General features: G+C 37.2%; 1 protein-coding gene across 2 annotated transcripts in view; it reads right to left on the bottom strand.

Moving 5' to 3' along the window:
* Nucleotides 1–20430, bottom strand: part of EDIL3 (EGF like repeats and discoidin domains 3) — a 254962-nt gene that overhangs the window by 33303 nt on the left and 201229 nt on the right. For both annotated transcript variants that reach the window (XM_074812243.1, XM_074812244.1), the window contains one exon: nucleotides 18181–18365. In XM_074812243.1, coding sequence (XP_074668344.1) covers nucleotides 18181–18365 — 185 coding nt within the window. The remainder of the gene's footprint in view (nucleotides 1–18180; nucleotides 18366–20430) is intronic.

Raw genomic sequence — 20430 nt, 5'->3', positions numbered from 1 at the left:
ATTTTGCTCCTCTTTTGACATATAAGCATTAGATGCATAGCAATGTGGAATATTTACAGTGCATGCAGCATGGGCGACTCGAAATTTTGGCATCTGGCTGTTTTGTGACTGTGCAAATGCAAAATGAGAGGAAATCTTGCAGACTGGATAGCTGCAGTGATAAACACCAACTAGTGATACATGACTCCACTGCCGCAGATGCCTTGAGCACTGCATCCAAACTGCCATGCCCTACACACTGTACATGCCCCAAATGATGCAGCAGCTTTTATTACTAAAATGAAATATTTGCCCCCTGCTTGCAATAAGTAGGTGTCCATGATCTTCTTGATTCATCATGGAACGAGCGGAAGGACTTGGGAAGGGCTGCAGTAGAAAAACATTGAAGCCACAGAAACATCAGATATCTGTCTGGAAAAGAGATGTCCAGCAGCAAGGTGGTGGCCTGTGCATAGGGTTGCCATCCACGTGCAGAGGCATACGGAGAGGAGAGACAGATGGCCAACCTCCCTTCACAGCTTCCAGCATGGACGCTTTGACAAACACTACGACTGGGAGCCTGCACTAAATGTTGGCGTGATGGAGATGGATGAAAGCACTGGAGGCAAGAGGACAGGTGGTAAAGATGTGTAAATGCAAAAACCTTTGTTTATTTTAAGGGGATGAAACATCCACAAGAAAATTATAGCGGGATGTTGGCAACATGACTTGGACTGTTGCGACTTCAAGGCAGCCTAGTTATCCTAATATGAATTATTATTCAAGGTAGGTAGGCTGTATTGAATTTTTCTGTAGTGAGACTGACTTAACTTTTAACACAAGTCTGGCACCTGTGTTACTTTTCATTGGTAAAATGTTTAAAAGATTCTGCCCTTTTTTGTCTTCGAAGTGACATACTTACATTATAAAATCAATATGCACCTTATGCGCCTGCTAAATCCCACAATTTTGGCAGGGTAGACAGAAGTGCAAAGGTGTGGATTACAGCTATTGAGCAAAATCTCTCCACAAATTTGAAAAGAAATACAGACACCATTCGTGACAACACTTCCCCCCCTCAGATGGGTAATTCTGGTGTAATTTTTATTCTGGCAGTGTGACCAGTGCATGACTACAATGTATCATCCAATCTCATGTGATGCATCAGATCAATCAATTTGAACATCATATAAGGCTTTAGATGTATTCTGCAAAAGCAACAGTCACTGCTTCACCCTTTCTGATGCAGCTAATCAAGAACAGCTCATCAGGTCTTGCAACATGTTTCTAATTCCCAGAGGAAGCCAGCAGCAGCCACAGTCACTTGGAACTTCTGAAAGGAAATTCAGACCCTGTTAACTCAATTCTCTAGCCAGGGAAACAAGCAAGCCATTTTTCTTGCAGAGGGGTTGTGAGCAGAATGAAGAACGACTTCAGTCTGCAGAGCTGGTGAAAAGTAGGTAACACAACTTTTGCTGAGAGCTCTGAGCACCTCATCAGGTCATTCTGCACGAATCTGAATTTCGAGGCAGTGGCCTCTTCTGACTCAGGCGCTCTCAGAAAGGCTGAGCTGCCTGAAATACTCTGGAGAGCACTTGGAACTTTTGTTTGTGGTGAGACCTGTGAGCACATGTACTCACAACAAAAACAAAAGAAAGCCGAGCCGCTGCTAGACGTTATTGAGTATGTGAGATGGATAATGTAATCACTGCTGTGTGTATAAAACTCAGTAAAAATAAAATGCAAATACACTGATAATGGTTATTAAAGATTAAATATGTTAATAAATATTTATATGTTTGTTGAAATCTGTAAAAATGTATCTTTGCACAAATATGTATTAATTTGGAAACCTGTACAACAATTAACACAAAATAAATACAATGAAAAGATTACCTATAAAGTAAGATATCTAAACAGATCTTCAAACATTAATTTGAAGCATCCATGCAATATCCATTGACCTACTGTACAAATTAAGCCCTTCATCCTGGGAAAAAAACCCCAAACACCTAGAAAAAGTACATCGTGTAGGCAACACTTCCTCCTCCTTCGAGTGTTGACAAGAACAGACAATACAAAACCACCTATTTGTTCTTTGCTGGGTGGACAAGCTCTTATTTCCACGCCAATCTCCTACTGCCTCTTCTGCTCCCTATCAGGTTGCCCCATAACTACTACAGCAGCTTATACTGTTACAATGGAGTGCCAAGCATTCAGTGTTTCCTCATAACATCTTAGTCTAAATCACACGTTGTTACTGCAAGCTTCAGCTAATACAAAACGCTTTGACCTTGATCAGAGTGAAACATGGCAGAGTGAAAAATCTTTCAGCTTCTGTATGAGCAAAGTTCTCGCAAATAAATTGAAGCTCTTATTTCATGAAGTTACTCTTAAGTACATGTTACAGTGCTCAGGCTTCTAAATTCACTCAGGTATGTTTCCTGTGATATTTGTAATCCAGCATTAACTTCTGCATGTCTTCTTTATTTCTATAGTGTGTTCTGACAATGACATCTTACAAGTACTATTAGAGCGGGTGCATTAAATAATGGTGTTTTTGATACTCAGAAAGTCATGCAGATTTGAGTAATCAGATTTTAAATCTCTATTTTTTTCTCCCCTGCTAACACTTACAGTGGACATAGCTAATTATGTTCTATGCCTTAATTACTTACTCATCAGTGTGTCACAAACATGTTTGGATGTTGCTGTAAGTTAAGCTTTCAGTACATATCTTGCTATCAGCATCTTGCTTATTCTCCAATCACTTATTTAACCAGGCCGAAAAATATTGTCATTGATACAAATCAAAGCTACTGTCAGTACCTTTAAAATTTCATTGACCAGGAGTAACACTTCAGAACTCTTCTGTGGAAAACCATCTTTTGTCCACTTACACAACAGCTTTTCTATTCCCTTTTGAAGTGTAAACTCCTCTGTGCAATTTTACTTAATAACAGAAACAATATTGTGAAGATTGCTCAACACTATCACACATAATGGTAATTTAAGAGTTTAGAAATATTGAAACAATATAATGTAACAATTAGGTGATAACATAAAATGTGTTGTTCTCCTGGCTACTTGCTTAATTGCTTATGTAGGCAATTCATTCTATGGTGAAAATATTTCAGCTATGTAGTGTGAAACACAGCACAGTGCTTGAGATGAAATATATAAAATTTGAAAGAGGAAGACATACATATAGAGGATTTATAAGATATAAGGAATCCTCCTGGCAGACCTCAGGTACTTATCATCCTTTTCTAAAGCAGTCCTCCTTGTCCACTTGACAGTGCCTGAGGGACCTTTTCAGTTTAGTGATATGGATGTAACCAGCCGGTCTGTTAAAAACAAATTCCAAATACTTCATACTATCTGTCCACACAATCAGCTTTACCTTATTGCCAACCCCCCAAGAATTTCTGCATTTCCTGAGGGCTAACTGTAAAAGGCATGTGTTAATTTCAGAGGACAGCATGCTCGCACAATACCATTCTTAGCATTGAAATTCATGCGTAGGAATGTATTTCAGGTAATAACATTGAAATAAAATCAGCTGGATAATTATATAAAAATGACTTCAAATAAAAATACTGAATGACAAGCTGGGGTAGACTTAAACTTGACTAACGTTTTTTCTGAAAGGTAAGCTCCTCACCAAAGCTAGCCATGTCAACTTAGCAGAGTGAATGGAGAGTCAACGGAGAGAACAGCTTCCTCCAGAGGGTCAGTCGTCCTGTATCTCCCAGTTAGGCATCTCAGGAAAGCAGCGATTGCTCTTTGCCTCCCTTTATGAGAGACTAGAGATGGAGTGACAGTGACTTGCTTAGCTTTGGCTAAATAGATTTAGGAAAAATACAGACACACCTGTGCACAGTAAAGAATCATACTAAAATGATCTTTTTATAGGATTATAAACAGGAAAAGTCCTATTGTAAACTGGAGCAACAGTTGCAGGATATGATTCTGCAGAAATAAACCTGAAAGTCCTATAAAATTAGAGTAGCATCCATAAATTAGTCTTTCAACATTATTCTTGAGTCAGATTATGGAAGTTCACTGGAAAAAACTATTTTGATTGTCAGACTACAGAGACATGTGTCTCATATTTGGCCTGAAGCACTGAGCATTTACTTCCAGCTAAACGAAACAGAATTTTTGAAAGCAGTTCTCCTAACAGTAGAATTACACAGAAATCTGGGGGAAAAAAAAGAAAAAAAAATTTTAATGAAATATCATTATGCTGTCCCAACCTTCTTATTCAGTTTATTTTTCCCCTTTCTTGACTGTTGCACCTTCGCTTGTATGGCAAATGTCTCTGTAGAAGATTGACGGCAAAGGACAAGTTCTGCCAGTGCAAACCAAGGGCCCAGTATTTGGCTTTCCAAAAGTAGATACAAAAAGAAAAATATATACATGTATGTTGCCCTAATACACCAGAAGTGTCCATTAACTTTCAGATAAGGGAATTTCTTGAGCCTCGTGTTTTGTCTATTTAGTAATTTCTAATGGGTTTCTTCCTATAAGAACTAGATAAGTTCATATCCAGTCTCCTCTTGAATTCAAATTAACTTCTCATAGACACGAAATAATTTGTCAGAGTTCCTCTAGTCTAACACGCACTGTGTAAAACCACATACTAAAATCTGACTCTCACTGTTGATGTCCTTTAGTTCTTGTCACTCATACTTCCCTTATGCAGGCACAACAGGCAGTATATTATTACCTCGTATGGACGGTACAGAGAATAAAAGCGGGTGCAGAAAGCATGAAATTCCTAAATCCTCAGTTCATAGAGTCTATAGGTAGCTAGTGGTATGGGCTACTGCTATACTGAGCTCAGTGCTAGCTCTTAATGTGGATATGTTCCCTTTTAGTTGTATAGCCTTCCACCTGCTAATCTCATGTGACTCCACTTAATTCTTATACTGTGAAAAATACTGCCTATTGCATTCCCAACCTGCTTCATCTGTACTCTGCTCTTTTTTTCTTATGTTACATACAGAGAACTTAGAAGATTTGACTGAAAGCTAAAAAAACCCGCAACCTAAAACCAAATTGGTAAATGTCTGTCAAGTACTGTAGGCATCTGAGCTAGAAATCCATTTACAGGATGGTAGGGACAATGAATCCTGCACTGAAAAGGAGAAATTGCTCTGGTAAGGTAGAGGTGTATGACTAGGGATTGCAGTGCATAACACTGTTTACTTCCAGTCATCATCCTATGTACTGTGTCAAAGATAGAAAGAAATAAATACCAGCATTTACACTGACTCTGCCACATTCTGGATCAGACTTCTGATACTTATTTTTGAAACATCACAGCACTGATTCTCGAATTTAACTCAAAGAGCAAAGATCAGTGTGCTGCCACCCATATCTGAACATATGCTAGCTGGCTTCTTTTACTTCTGCTTCAAGTGGGCATTGTTTACCTTGGATATTAACCTTTGTGTAAAAAAGCCCCAACATTTTATGTTACTGTACTAGGTTAGTTAATGCCAGTTCTGGAGCTGTAAAAATCCTCCCAAATAGCTCCTACTGCAATGTGGTCCTAAAGTTGGTGTGATAAACTAATTAATATAACAAAATAACAGAACTGCCTGCCTTTGTTTTTATTCCTGTTACATGACAATTAAAATCAAGTGCAGTTCAGTGAAGAAACCTGTATTTTACAAACAATGCCTTTTTAGAATCATGGCACTGAGTTTCTTTTTACACATTTCCCTTTAATCTGTGAAATAATAGGGTGATACAATGCAAAGTGACAGATGATCAAATTGTCTGGAAAGCTCCTTGTCGAGTCTCTATTCCAGTTTTAAAGACCACATTGCCTAAATGGCTGAAGTGCAATGTGAAAATGGGATTTACAGTTCTCAGTAAAACTGAGGAACAGATTAAATTTGAATAATTAATTTTAATGTTTTCATTTATTTTCTTGTGCATTAAAGTTTAACTTGCTTATATCTTTTAATGCAAGAAATAAAATCTAATTCCCAGAATTCAGTTCTTGTTTCAGTCAAAATGAAATGGAAATGCTCACGCAATGTGGGAGGACTGCTATGTAAATTGATTAGCCACAATTTCCACCTTCCGAGTAAGCTTCCATAATAGATGACAGACTTTTTAAAATCACGGAGCTAGATGTTACTCAACATGACAACATTTATTTCCATTTGCTCTATTTTTTCCCAGAATGCTATTATTCCATTTGAAGTTTGACTTTTCAGAGGGTCAAAAAATACAACGCTGTGGTCCTTTGCTAGCTGTCCTCTCTTGTTCTGATAGTGGGCGTCATTATTGTTCCATTAGAACTAAAACCAGATAACATTTTATGACATTTTATCAGAAGAATGGAATGCAATAAGAAAAATTTAAAAATTATAGTGGAAAAAGGATAAAGATTGCAACCTCCCCATGTGCCTCTGCAGAGATACAAAGTAACTCAGACATGCAAAACTCTCTAAAGACCCTTCCTTCACTCTATTGTGTTTTATTTATGATATATATTTTAACTGGAAAATTACCTTAGATTTACAAAAAAGTTAATTTGCATATATATATTGAGAGAGAGTCAGATTGCCTTAGCAACACAAAATTACATACAGTAGGATGGGGAATAAAGAAAATAAAGGGAACCATGTTAAAACTCTCTGATAATAACCCCCATATAACTCTTAAATTCTAATAAAACAGAGATTTAATTTTTAATATCAAAAGACTTTCTAGGACTACGAATTATTGCTATGAACCTTCAAAAACAAGACTTCTAAGCTCCTCTCAAATAAAAACAACCCCTCTGATGTATTTCAGAACACAAAGAAAATCCTGCTGTGGTCCTGCAATTTATATCAGTGTACATTCGGGGGAAGTGAAAAGAATAAACGGTTTGGTGGCAGATGCTGTGAAAAACGGTCAGCCACTAATAACTAAACTGGCAGCTGTTTTAAAGCAGCTCTGAGGTTTACTCTGAGTAAAGAAGTCCTCCCAGTGGAGATAGATCTGTGGGCAGGAAACAGGCAAGCTTGTCTAAGGAGCAAAATGAAGGTATCATTTGTTTGTTAGTCACCAGGCACCTCTCTACTGATGGTCAGGCTATCACTCCCATTAGCTCATTTTGGATTTGGCTCACGTGCAATCCCTCATTGTTGTGATGTCCACATTCTTTGATTGAGGTTCACCCCATTCGCTGTACGTGTATTAGCATGCAACACTTATTTATATATGGAAGGAAATCATGGTGTTTCCAGAGATCCTGCTGAAGTGGATGAAGAACCTTCACAGTCCAAGTGTCAATGAGAAATGCTGAAACCAACATGCGTCTCTTCTGTGGTGGACTTGTGTGCTGCTTCCAGCTATGTGACTGCTGTGCTCTGATGACCTTACTCAGATTAGAGTTATCTGTGCTTTGCAAATTCAGCTGATCAGTGAGGTTTTCAGTCTCAACACTGTCATCCAAGTTAGCTAGTGAGTCAATAAAACACTCTCTAAAAACCTCTTACTTCTATTCTTTGGCTCCATGAAACACTAGCTGAAGCTGTCCGGTACCTCACCAAAAAAAGCAAGTCTCAGCTACTCCTCCAATGTGCTAATGTGGTTTCTAAAAGTTCAGGATGCTCAGCATTATGTAGCAAAACACAAAACTGAATCCACAATATTTGTATATCTGGTATATAGCAGCAGTGTTTGAGTTCAATGTAACGGAAGTATAAATAAGACAAACTGAAGAACATCTCAAAGTCAAGTCAATGAGAATAAATTCAGATAAAGGAATACGCAGTGAGGGTCTGTTCCTACATTTATAAATACTGTATCAAGCCTTTGTAGTACTTCTGACGTTGCCAAATGGAGATCATTAACCATCTGCAGTAAGGCCTTTAAAAAACCATTCTGATAGTTTTCTTCTTAGTACTCTTCAGCTGAAAACAGTATTGGTGTGTTATAATTCTCATTACCCCTTAACAAAGATGACCCATTAAGATGGGTCTAAACATTTTTACTTTTGCCATTAGAAATAACAGATCTGTGGTTTTTACAGAGGTGTTTTCTTTTTACTAGCTATATATAGAATTAACTTCTAATTGTGAAAATATTTTTCTGCTTAATTATACAACAAAGCAAGGCTGGGTTGAAATAGGATTAATATATCTTGTGGTTAATTAAACATGAAGCTTCTAAGGAGATCACTCCAACAACAAAAGCAATTAAGACTTGGTTATGTATAGGACATAATTAGGCGTGAAGTTCTTGTAATCCCAAGGACTAAATTTTAAAGCATGCATTCCTTTAAAATAACCTATTATCTGACTTATTTTAGAGAAAACTATCAAAAGTGGGTACAAGCATTGTCAACTCAGATATCTTCTCAGCTCTGTCCCGATGTCAAAGATGAATTATAGATTAAAAAAATATGTCTCCATTCTGAGAAAATTTGCCTCTATTTTTATCTTTATGCCTATTAAGTCTCAGCTCCTGTGAGTAGATGTACACACAGACACAAGCCCAAAACCACTGAGGAAATTCCAAAGAGAGCCTGTTTTGACACTATATTACAAGTCTCAAGGTGCTCTTGAACAAGACCCAGATAATTGAAGAAATGTTTAGTTGCAGTATTTTTGTGTCTACTGTGATTTCCCTTTTAAATTCTCTTTCTCTCTTTCTCACCTTTTCTGCTAAGATTTTTGTCTTATGTCATGTTTTCTGACAGGGAAACTGCTCTTGCGTTACTTGAGGATCAAGCAGGATGAATGTTATTAAGCAGAGTGGAAAGAGGGTCTTGCACACTACATTGCTATATAGACACACCTGAGTTAACATAAAAACCAAACTCAAAAAAGCTGAACTATTAAGTGCTGAGACCAACACTAAACTATGAGTGGGATGTTATTAGGAAAAAATACATGATGAAACCAATGAATAGGCTAAGATTCAGAAACAGCAAGAGAAATGTCCATATCTACTTTCTGTGATGCTTCAACATGCTGAGATAGGACTGTTTCATTTTTCTGCTTACTCCTAGGTAATGTCAGCCTGGTTAATCACATTTCCCCCTCCTCTGAAGAAGGCTGCAAGGTAGTTTGCTGCCTTCTAACTTAGATTAATTTGAGTTTCCTTTGCCACCACTACTTCTTTGTGCTTGTGTCACAATTTCATTGTTTACTTAGCAAAAAAGATACAATCTCTGTTCACCATTTGCCAAGCTAGGAACCTATCTGTTTCTGTCCACTTTATGTAGGGAACAGAGTAAGAAAATGAATAGTAGATTTTGAACAAACATGTTCTGAAGTCAATCAGAATCTCCTAATGCATCTTCACTGTGCTTTTAAAGTGGCATAAAGACTAAAATGATACAAATGCAAAACTGAGAGGTCTATTCAGTGAAGAATAGCTTTCCAAGACCTTTGTGTACTTTACTCATAAGGTCTTGACAGAAACATGAAGAAAATGTAAGTGTCTTGCTTAGTCAAGAAGTAACATTTGGGAACAAACGTGCAGGACTAATAAAACAAGCACAATACAGTTAATAAAGCATCAAGCTATCAGAAAACAGAAGTAAACTCAGTTCCACTTTATTCTTTTCTTTTCATCCTGCACTGGCATTTGTTTCATCTGTTTTCACATCAGGTATTTTTTGCTGCTTAAAGATACTTGACCTTGTCAAGGTTGCTTCATTTCTATCCGTCATCTGTATTTTCTTTGTCATCCTTTTGTCTTGTCGAGACTGAAAGTGTTGTGGGGCAACAACTGTGTCCAATTGTGCTTGAGTCTGAGACTAATTCAGATGTAGCTATGAAAACAATGAACAGTTTTATAGGAAGAAGTGGATGCTATTTTGAAACACTACCATGTAAGAAGAAGGCATGAATAAGAAACATGTTTGCACCTTTTCCTTCTGTATTCCTACCTAGCCAATTTTGAGCCATTTTGTTATTTTATAGGGTTTTGTTTCACAAATAGAACATTATTTCAAATCAGTGGAAAGCATAGTTAGGTAAAATAGGCAGGAATTTAAAACAATGAAAAACTAACATCTCTCCATTAAAATTTAATGCATGCCATTTTCAGAAGGTGCTGCTATTGGCATCAAGTAAGAGCAAAATTTCCACTGTAAATACACAGTAACAAAAAATACTTCAGACTCAAATCCTATTTTTGATTCAGAACTTCAGACTCAAATCCTATTTTTGATTCAGAACAACCAGGGAGTTTTCACTTACACTCCCACATTTTTTAAAGCAAGATCAAAAACTGTTACTGTAATAGGAAATGGGTCATTATTCAATTTAACTTTCATCTGCAGGGGAGTGATACACAGAGAAAAACTACAAGTCAGTAAGGGAACTGACAGTACTCTCTTGCAATGCTTTAAAGCTAGACATGATTCAACTGTTTATGGAATCTTCTCAAGTAATTTTTGTTAGTGATGATGAATTTGTTATGTTTCAAAGACAGCTCTGGTACACTGAGTTAACCCCTCATTTTTTACTGAAGGCTTAACAGGGAGAGTAGGGAATATAATTCACTGAACAGAGTAGGACTTTGTTCAATAAAACATTTTTCTCCTATAAAATCTTAACCATAGCTAATTTACAGTTCAGACAGACTCTTTCCTTTGTACTTGTTTATGAAAGTGTCATTAATACAAATTTTTATCTCAGGAAATAATCATGCCGTGTCTATTTGTTGCCTATTTCCTGGACACCATGCAACAAAGAGCTTATGTACTCTCTGCCTGTCCTTCTAAAAATCACTTTGTATTTGGCCAGAGTAAAATCAGTGATTCTACCAAGGCTCTAAACTTCACTACCTAAATAATAAAATACAGCCTAAATACAGCATTGAAAAGGCAAAATAAACGAAGATTTTATGCTGCCTTATTTAATTTCAAGGCTTAAATTCAATTACCACTATAAACATTTCGATAAAATGAATTGCAGAAGAAAGCTTTGGAAAGTCAAAAGCAATTTAGGAAGGGCAATGCTGAAATGCACAATTTAGTAACATTATTAATGTGAATAATGCATTTAATGAGAAATGATTTGGGGAAAAACCTGGGTTAGAGAGTGACCTCTGGAATAGCCATCAAATATTTGCTGGCAGGTAACTGCGACTGGGAAATCAAGGCAAACCTCTTAATACCATTTCTCTGAGCTATGTTTCTGTTAGCAGTGTTAAAAAAGCATTGGCAACATACGGAGAGATCAGAGTTAAAAAAAAAAAAAAAAAGAAAGAAAAAAAGGTAAAAAAGCTTGCTGTTCATCTTGAGTTACACACTGTCCTAAAAACAAATAATGATCATCTAGTTGCAAGCTTAAGTCTATGGTTTATGGGCAAGTGAAGAAGTCAGTAAAGTGAGCTGTTTGGCATTCTAGCCTAGGCAGTGCAAAGTAGGTAAATTCAACAGTGTGCAATTTAGAAATGGGTATCTCTCTCTACCTCTTTTTGTCTTTTTTTATAGATAAATTTATCTATAGTGAGTTTCTGGCAACGTATGGGAAAGGAAAGATCCATATTAATAATTTAATCACAACCCGCCTTGTTATGTTGCTGCGTCCTGTGAACTATCAGGCTGTGTGAACAGAATATTACTCTGTGAAGCTCCTTATCGAGGTAAGCATAAGATCAAGGAGATGCCAAAGCTGAGTGTCCAAGTTAAGTCTTCAAGCAGAACTGACACCTGCCTTCCCAAGAACCACAAGAAAAGAAAAAGATGACTTTGAGTTGAAAAGGTAAAATGACCAATATTGACTGTAAATATCTTTCAGTATCTCAGTAAAAAGCATGGCACAAAGAAAGGTTGATCTCTGCGCAACTTGTTTTTTGCCATCTGAAATCTGAGAACTCACTTTTTTGCTTGAGACTTTTTGCTTTTGTATAATCAAAAGACACTACCAACTGAAGAATGAGAGAGACCTTTTGTGGCTGTAAATGTAAAGGACATTGACTCCTCTCCTGATCTGTTGGTGATGGCTGTGGTTTATTGAAGCTGCAGAGAAAGATACATGCCCTTTGTTTATGTGTTATAATTAGGCTTATAACTCCCACAGAACACTGTATCTTTCAAAGACCAGTCACAAGACACTGCTTAGAAGTCCAAGCCTTCTAGAAGTGATGTAATTTCCTCATTATGTTAATTACTGGACTGGTCTTTAACATTTCATACTATTCCAATTTTGGGGCTTTCAAGTCCTTATTTAATTAAGATGTTTTTAAACATTTTCTTTTTTCCCAGACTGCCGGTGTTAAAATATTTAAGCTGGTGGCCAGACAGAAACCACTTATTTGGCTACTTTAACCAGTATTGGTATTAATGCTTGCTTTGCTAATGACACAATTCAAAAGATAATTAAACGATCCACACAATTTTCTCCTTATGAGTTGTTTTCAGCATTTAGGAAGTGCTACAGTATCATGATTTCCCATCTAGTAAGCCTCTGCAGAATTCATTACAAATAAACAGGTAAATACTACAAAGAAGGGGAGAAAGAGGCAGGTGCAATAATAAACAAGAAGCAAATACCACGAGAGATAGGAAACAACATTCCTTTTTTTTTTTTTTTTTTTTTTTTTTAGTGACAGAATGAACACCAACATTAAAATAAGCCCAGCTAAACAATATGAGATGAAAAATAACATTCTCTTCCCATATTAAAAAAGGGAAGGATTCACCTCACGTAACTTTCATAATTCAAAACAACATCTTCTAGTTAAAGCTAATAGTTTCTCTCTGTGGCTAACAGAGTAAAGGCCTATCTCCAGGGTGATTCATAACAGGAAACTTAAGACACTTACCTGGGGTAGGATGAATGATTCCCTGATAGTGCTGCCCTCTTTCCATTGACTATAGAAAGAGCCTAAGCACTAATTAGAAGTAGAGATTTTAAGATATCTATAAATTGCATATATAAATTTTATATATAGAATCCGTAAAATTAAAAATTGCTGTAGTTTAGTCCCTTTTTATCAGGTTATATAGCCAATAACCTGGTGAAATGCAAAAAAAAAAAAAAAAAGGTCTGGATTGTCTCTCTAAAGCCATGTTAGCTGCGCTCTGCACAAGCCTGCTGGAGCCAACATAGCATTAGGCACGATTACCCTCTGTCTTCTCTTAATCCTCTTTTGTCTTAGTATTGATACAATTGCAGATGACTTCTGTTGGTGGCGCAAAGCACAACATGTACCACTGTCAAGTTTTGTAAATACTGGAGAAATGTAGCACAAAGTCTGCTTTCTGTAAGAGTACTCTACAAGAAAAACTAAGTAGAAGCTGGGTCTGGCTTAGCCTTTAAATAACAACTCTTTCATTTGATCCCTTAGAAGCTTAAAAAGTAAATGCTAGAAAATGAATATAAGTAGATCCTATGATGGCATGAGACTTTGTAGATAGAGATGTTTTTGCGTAAGTATAACAGTGAGTAATTATTTGGAATACAATTTTGCCTTTGTTTTCAAATGAGACTTTGTGATGTAAAAAAGATGGTCATGTATTAAACTGAAAGAATAACTCCATTGCAGCACTGAGACAATTGTTTTCTAATGGTGTGGATGAAAAAATTTAGGAATGTTGTCTAATACTGGAGATTAGGTTGGCAGGAAAATACTCAACCCAAAGGTATTATACTACTGGCAATCATCACATTTTAAAAATGTGTAGGTATATATATAAAAGTTGCTTTGCCAGTCTTCAAACAACCTGCTATCTTTATCAGCAACTGTTTTTTCCCTAATAGTGCCTAGCTGATTCCATCACATACAATCAGCAAGAGAAACATTAGAATAAGGCATTGCTTGTTGCTCCACTCTACTATTGAAGGGAAGGATGATTTTCTTAAATGATCTGAACTCAATGGTAGATATATAAAATAACTGTGGATAAACTGCATCAGGTTTATCATTCATGCACATCAAACTGCAGAACCTTCCAGTAGCTTTGCAGTAAAATGCAGGCTAAGCAACCAGACAGAAGTAATTTTTGCAGTGAGTAAACTGCTTTAAACTTTCAAGTACAACTAGAAACAAAAAGCTACTGCAGTGCTGCTGGTGACCTGAAGATAATATGGAGATATAAAAGGAACCATACATATGTATATATATATAAGGCCTATAAAAAGCCTTCAAAAAACCCAGCCTATCACTGGTTTTAAGATAGAACACTACCAATACCTATGTATCATTACTAAATTAGGACTAGGGTAACTTAGAAACAATTTAGGCAAAGGAGATGGTTGAGGAGGGAGAAGAAAGCTCCAGCTATTTGGAGACACCAAATGAAACGAGATACCTCAGCTCCAAGGAATATTGCAGAGGACGGCAGATCAGAGAAATTACTTGCTGAAGCACCATGCAAAGGACAAATGGGCAAAGGCATTAAAGTAGATGGTGTTGCTGTCCTTTATTAGACAGCGAGAGAAAGTGGGAAATCAATACAATGACAGATAGTACCTCTGTCGATCTAGCAGAAATAAGGAAATATTTTAAACCACCAAAACTTAACTAACAGTAAATAGAGAAAAGAGAGTTTAAATGACTGTCCTCATTTCATAATTTATAACTGCAGAAAATTAGTAGTAGTGTGGGAATGAATTTTGAGATAAATTTTAATTCTTTTGAATGATAGTCTCGGCTAGGAAAATGAGATACAGAATGGTGAAAATCTATTTACAAGAGCAGTTATCAAGCATCTGAAAGATCAGTAGGAATCATTTTCAATAATCTTTACAGCCTCAGTGCCTCATTCTGGGCATAAGGCGGGAAGTTCTTTAACACTTCCTTTAATGTAAAGTAACTGAAGAAACAGGGAGTGGGGTGACTGGCTGGAATGACAGTCCTGGATTGTGTCCAGGAGGAGCAGAAGCACTCCCAAAACTGGCAAAGCAGCCTGGTCACGGTAGTTCAGCAAGAGATCCGGGGAGAAGCCTGTGAACTGGTTCAAGGTGGCAAATGATGCTAACAAGCAAATCAAAGTAATAAGGGAAAGGGACTGCCTTGAAAGAAAGTAAAGTTTAGCCTTTTCTGTCTTTTCTCTTCTAATTTGAAATGCTTTACATTGCTTAGTTTATGCTAAGTTTATACATAATTATGGGAAGCAAGCCATTACTTTTTTTTTTTTTTTTTTTTAAATTTCATTTCCCCACCTCCCCCTAATCCCCTAATCTTTAATTTTATTCAGATGATTTCACAGAATTGGCTCCAAAAGGAAGGGAATCCGCAGAGAAAGTATTCAGGAGCAGAGAGAGTTGCTGGAACTGATTACTCCATTAGATTTCATACCAAACCTGATCAGCTACGTTGTTCTGTATCACCAAGCTGCATAGATTTCAACTGCAATGAGTACAGAGGCACTAAACAGGCTTACCTAAATTAATGGAAGCTCCTGTGCTATGAATTATGCCAGGTAATTGACTGCTTCTGCAGCATCATTTTTAAAGGAATGGCAAGAGAGCTCATGGGTGAGCACGTGGGGGAATTCAGACCCAGATTATGACTGAGCTGGAAAAGTAGAATTTTAGTCATCTAACCTCATTAAATTTTCCTCCACATCACAAAAATACTTTCTTCTATTGCTAATGATGGTTTTTGGTCTAAAGGAGTGTTGTGTGGGAAACCTGGAGTTTGTAAGTGATCAGAGTCTAGATCACAACAGATTTTCAACAATTGCAGCACCAGTGAGGTGAGTAATCTTCTTGAACCCAAAAATGCACGGTCTGTGTGTGGAGCCACATAATACTTCATATTTCTGCCTCTGGAGCTCTATTATGGATGTAGCAATCCTGAACACTTTAAAACAAAGAGCATACTTGTTAACAGCTGCATTTTTAAATACATAGAATATGCTGAATTTTCCATTTTGAGAGAAAACTGAGTGAAACAACTCCAGGTTATGATAGAAAAGAATTTATCTCTAGGTTTCATGCAAAAGTGCTGTGAACTGCCCATAAGTAGCAAGTAACATGCACAATGCAAACATCAGCTCTCAGCAACTATTATCACAGCAGGCGCTCTGAGATGTCAGCACAAAAGCTTTTAAACAGAGGAACAGTTGATAGCAATGGCATCTGGGCAAGGATCCCCCAAAAAAACTGTCAGTCAGAACAGATCTGTTCAAGTCATCCACGTATCACACACTATAACAATAATTTTTAAAGGTATTCAGGAGGCTTTTACACAATATTATAGGCTTTCTAGTGAAAATTATAGAAGATAAACAAAGTAAGGTGTGTGGAGAAAATTCAAAAGGCATGGAAAGCTAACACTGTGAAATGTCAGGTAGGCCAGCTACTTCAGCAAAATCCAGAAATCTATGTCTTACTTTAAGCTGTTTTAGGATACCATGGAATTGCTAGTGGGATCATTCCTTGTAATATGCAATTGCTGAGGGAAAAGGGCATACAGATAAGTCTGCTTTCACACGCTTTTTCTACAAATATGTTTTGACTAAACTCTATGAAAACAGCATGACAATAAAATTGCAGTAAGCGTGTTAAAAGGTTACAATACAATACTCCGTATTTTAAGGGAAAAAGAAAACTACCAGCAAAAAGAACAACAATGAACGGATGAATTTAAATGGCAAAGTCTTTCTCACAGAATCATTACCTAGACTTGAAGCATGTGAGCCCATCTCTACTCATGGATGGAATTCAGAATAATCAGCCTATAGCAGAAGTTAACAACCAGCTTAAGCACTGAAAAAACAAGTGATTTTAATGTCTCCTTTTTTAAAAAAAACCCCAAGAAATGTCATGATACTCTTTTGGAGAAATAACCTAAGTATAATGACTATCTGGAAAGGGTAAATTGGACATATTCCTGTGAAGTTACCAAACTCATATCATAGCCATATGACAAGTGAACTGAAAGATGAGTATTTCTTCACAACTTTCTTCTTGACCAGATAAAAAAAGAGTACGCCTGATACTTCAAGGACTTGCAGAGATTGTGCAGGTAATCAGATTAAATTTGCAGGTTCAGGTAGGTTCAAATATAGCAAGACTTTCAATGGAAAATTTTAGAATATAAGAATTAACTCTGCAGCCCCTTGCCATCTCTAGTTAATTAAAAATTCTCTGTCACCCACAGGAGGAATAACACACCACAGAATATTTCTGTAGAGTCTCTGCACACCCTTGGTTTCTTGGTGTCACTGATGGGGCTAAATACGATAGAACTGCCTCTCTTTTACATGGAGAAACACTTTCATCTGCTTCTCCACCATGAAACACAGCAATAAAATTTTCCTCCTCTCCAGAATTTACTAACTGCTGTTTCAACAAGCTGCTCTAAAAAACTTTCAGCAAATCCCAGGATCTTCAGTTATTCAAAAGTTAAATAGACAAGGCAACTTCTCCTTTCTGTACGTGTGTAAACTTGGAGAAAAGATAGTAATCATATTGCAAAATTGCTTAGGAACTGTGGGTAAAAAAGCTAATATGCCATAATTTATATGTGAAAAGATTGCAGGGTGTTAGTAGCCACATCTAGCACTATTGAGGCTTCCGACTGAGAACTGCACTGCAAACTGGCAGCTGACTCAATACACTGCTATTTTCAACAGTTCAAAAAATGTAAACGTGTCAGCAACTGGTTGAATAGGCTTCCATACTGGTGATTTATGGCAGTCTTTCACATTAGCGTACTACTGACTTTTATAAATCACTCCCAGGCTGAAAACAACCCCTGTGCACAGCTTTATAATGAATTCATGTGCTGAATCAGTCTTGCTAGCTTCAGAGTGATGTCAGACGGTAATTTTGAGCAGTCTCAAGTAGAAAAAGATAATTTCTATGAGCCAGATTTGCTAACATGCACAAAGTTGAAGTAAATACGTTTTTCCAGGGAACTTTGGAAGGACAGAAAGGGGGAAGAAAAATCAATTCTCTTAACAAAAGAGGAGAAGCCATTAAACAGATCTGCATCTACTATGTGTGTCCATTAACAAAGGAAAATTCATGGCTGTGGGCAACTCATAAGGTTTGGCTAGTGGAGGTGAAGGTTTCCCTGAGCGGCGTTTTCTGCAACTGAGGTACCAAAGACATGAAGATACGATTTCATAGCTTCATCATCTACATGTGGCAGAGACAGGATGGTTACACTCAGAAACCGAAGAATATGGATATAATCCTAAACCAGCCAACCATCCCCATACCTGAAACACAAAGAAGATAAACATTTGGGAAAACGTATGTGAAACTTTACCTGCAACCACTGTGACTGGTCATTGTGGCCAGAGGTCCAGGCATTAACTTTGCCTTGCTTGTCCAGACGGGCTTTCCTGGGCTCCCAAGCGAACATGTCCATGTTTAGTGTACGGAAAACACTGGAGGCAGTAATTTGGTAGTCCTGTATATGTCCTGATTTCATCCCCAGGGGTTCAGAGCAACCTGGAACAGCAAAATAAGATCTGTGACACTACTTACTTAACTCTGTAACTGGTTTAGGTTTTCTGTTATGGAAAAGAAAACTAGCAGTTCTTGAAGAAAAGGCTTTAATCAAGGCTGTTGTTGGAGGAATCGCTAGCAAACGAATGAAAAATAGCCAATTCAAGGAACTTTATTTCGACACTACCTTGGAAGAATCAAAAACAAGATAGAGAATTCAACATATTTTATCCTGGCATAAATTTATGAAGGCAAACAAGCAGAAAAGATGACTTTTGTCTCTTCTTATCTTGTTTTTATTTTCCTATCCAGCAGCTTGCTATTGTTTCCCCTGTTCAGTTCAATTTTCTCATGCTTTCATGCCATGTCACATCCACCATGTGTTTGTCTACTGAGGAAAACTAATTTTTCTTAATGCCACTGCTGAAGTAAAATGTTAACAAGCACTGAGCTCTTTTAAATTTTTGAGTTAGTTGACATCTAGGCAAAAACTTAGAAAGCCTCAGCACTCACTGACAAGAGTGGATGACTACGGAAAAACAACTGTGAAGGAGGGAGAATAGTAGGAGATAATCGCTTAAGAGAAATTGAGAGTTAATGGCTTATTTGTTTAAACCAGGTGGATGTCCCACATCAAGTTATTTTGACAGTAGCAACAGATCGATCTTGGGCTCCTCCTTTCTCTGTTGGGTGTCCATGAAAAAAAAAAAAAAAAAAATCAATAAGTGACTCTATGTTCCTCTGCCTTGCTCTTGTAGACCGGGAAGGTACATTTGGACCCAGAAGAGGGAATAAGCAAGCTGATAACAGGAGAGACACCCTTTGATAGCAGCACTGGAACAACAGTGTTAGAAGCCAAGGGAGGCAGATGAGCTGCATGGTTTTAAGATTTTAAAAAATAAAATAAAAAAAAGACGAGTCGAGTGACTGAGCAAGAGGGCTGCTAAGAAGTCAGGAAAGGTGGATGTACGGCTGGGTGGAGTAATGTTTGATGGTTGAGGAAAAGGTGAAAGATGGAGATGGGAACATAAGAAGCCATCTTCTCATTTCCTTCCTGCCCCAGCTGTCAAAAACCTGCATATGTGCAGTTATCCTAAAGTTTTCACTTCACAAATTCAGAGATCCTACTCAGTTCAGTAGCTGACTTGACTCAGTAAAATTGACAATAATATTTTAACATACTCTTAACTCATTGAGTGAGAGCATGCCCAGATCTTATAAACCTGGTTTTGCAAGGAGTGCATCATCACTGTGAATGCACACAACCTTGACTTTATGTATCAGTGGGAAAAGAGAGGTTTTCCACCTGACACTCACATCCCACACTGCTGAGCTGATTCCTATCAGGTAATCATTTGCTGAGTCACCAGCTGTGTTTCTTAAAGCACACATCTAAGTCGTGAAGCCTTTCCTGCTGGGACCATGACCCTGCTCAGCTGGTGTCTCTTGATACAGCCAGAGCACTGCGTGACCTCTTAAAACACCTTCAAAGTTTTTATTTTGTTTTTCATTTTATCTGAGATAGATATCAAAGCTAGTTCTCTTTTTCTTAAAAGTCAATTTCCTCCACAGTATGTTTACCCAGATTTAAAGAACTGATTTTTTTTAAGTTTCTTTGATATTATTAGCAAAGACCTTTTGTCAGATTCTACTTTCTGTTTCTTCCATAGGTTTAACACTCAGAAATAAGTGGACTTATTAGGGATTCAAATCAGGAAGGTAAGACCAAGCCCTTTGTGGGGGTTCTAACAGCAGGAGCAAACGCATATTACCAGAGATAGATAATAATAATAATAATATGCTCTTTAATGTAGTAACTACTGTATTTGAAATTTGAAATACTGACATATTTCATATTAAATTAAAAAATAAACAGAAAATGGAATTAATTTTTGAAAAAAAGCGCAACTTTCAGAACTGATTCTCAGTGCACAAATGGAAATTGCACAGCCTTGTCTGTAGAATGAACTACCTAGTTCAAAACAACAACAAAACAATTTTCCCGGGAGTAGGAGGGAGCAACTGATAGCACAAATGAGACAGAGTCATCTGTTGCTTTAAAGAAGGA

The sequence above is a fragment of the Strix aluco genome, chromosome Z, assembly GCF_031877795.1.
Source record: "Strix aluco isolate bStrAlu1 chromosome Z, bStrAlu1.hap1, whole genome shotgun sequence".
In the NCBI taxonomy this organism is placed as follows: Eukaryota; Metazoa; Chordata; class Aves; order Strigiformes; family Strigidae; genus Strix; species Strix aluco.
This window is presented reverse-complemented; position numbering and strand designations above follow the sequence as displayed.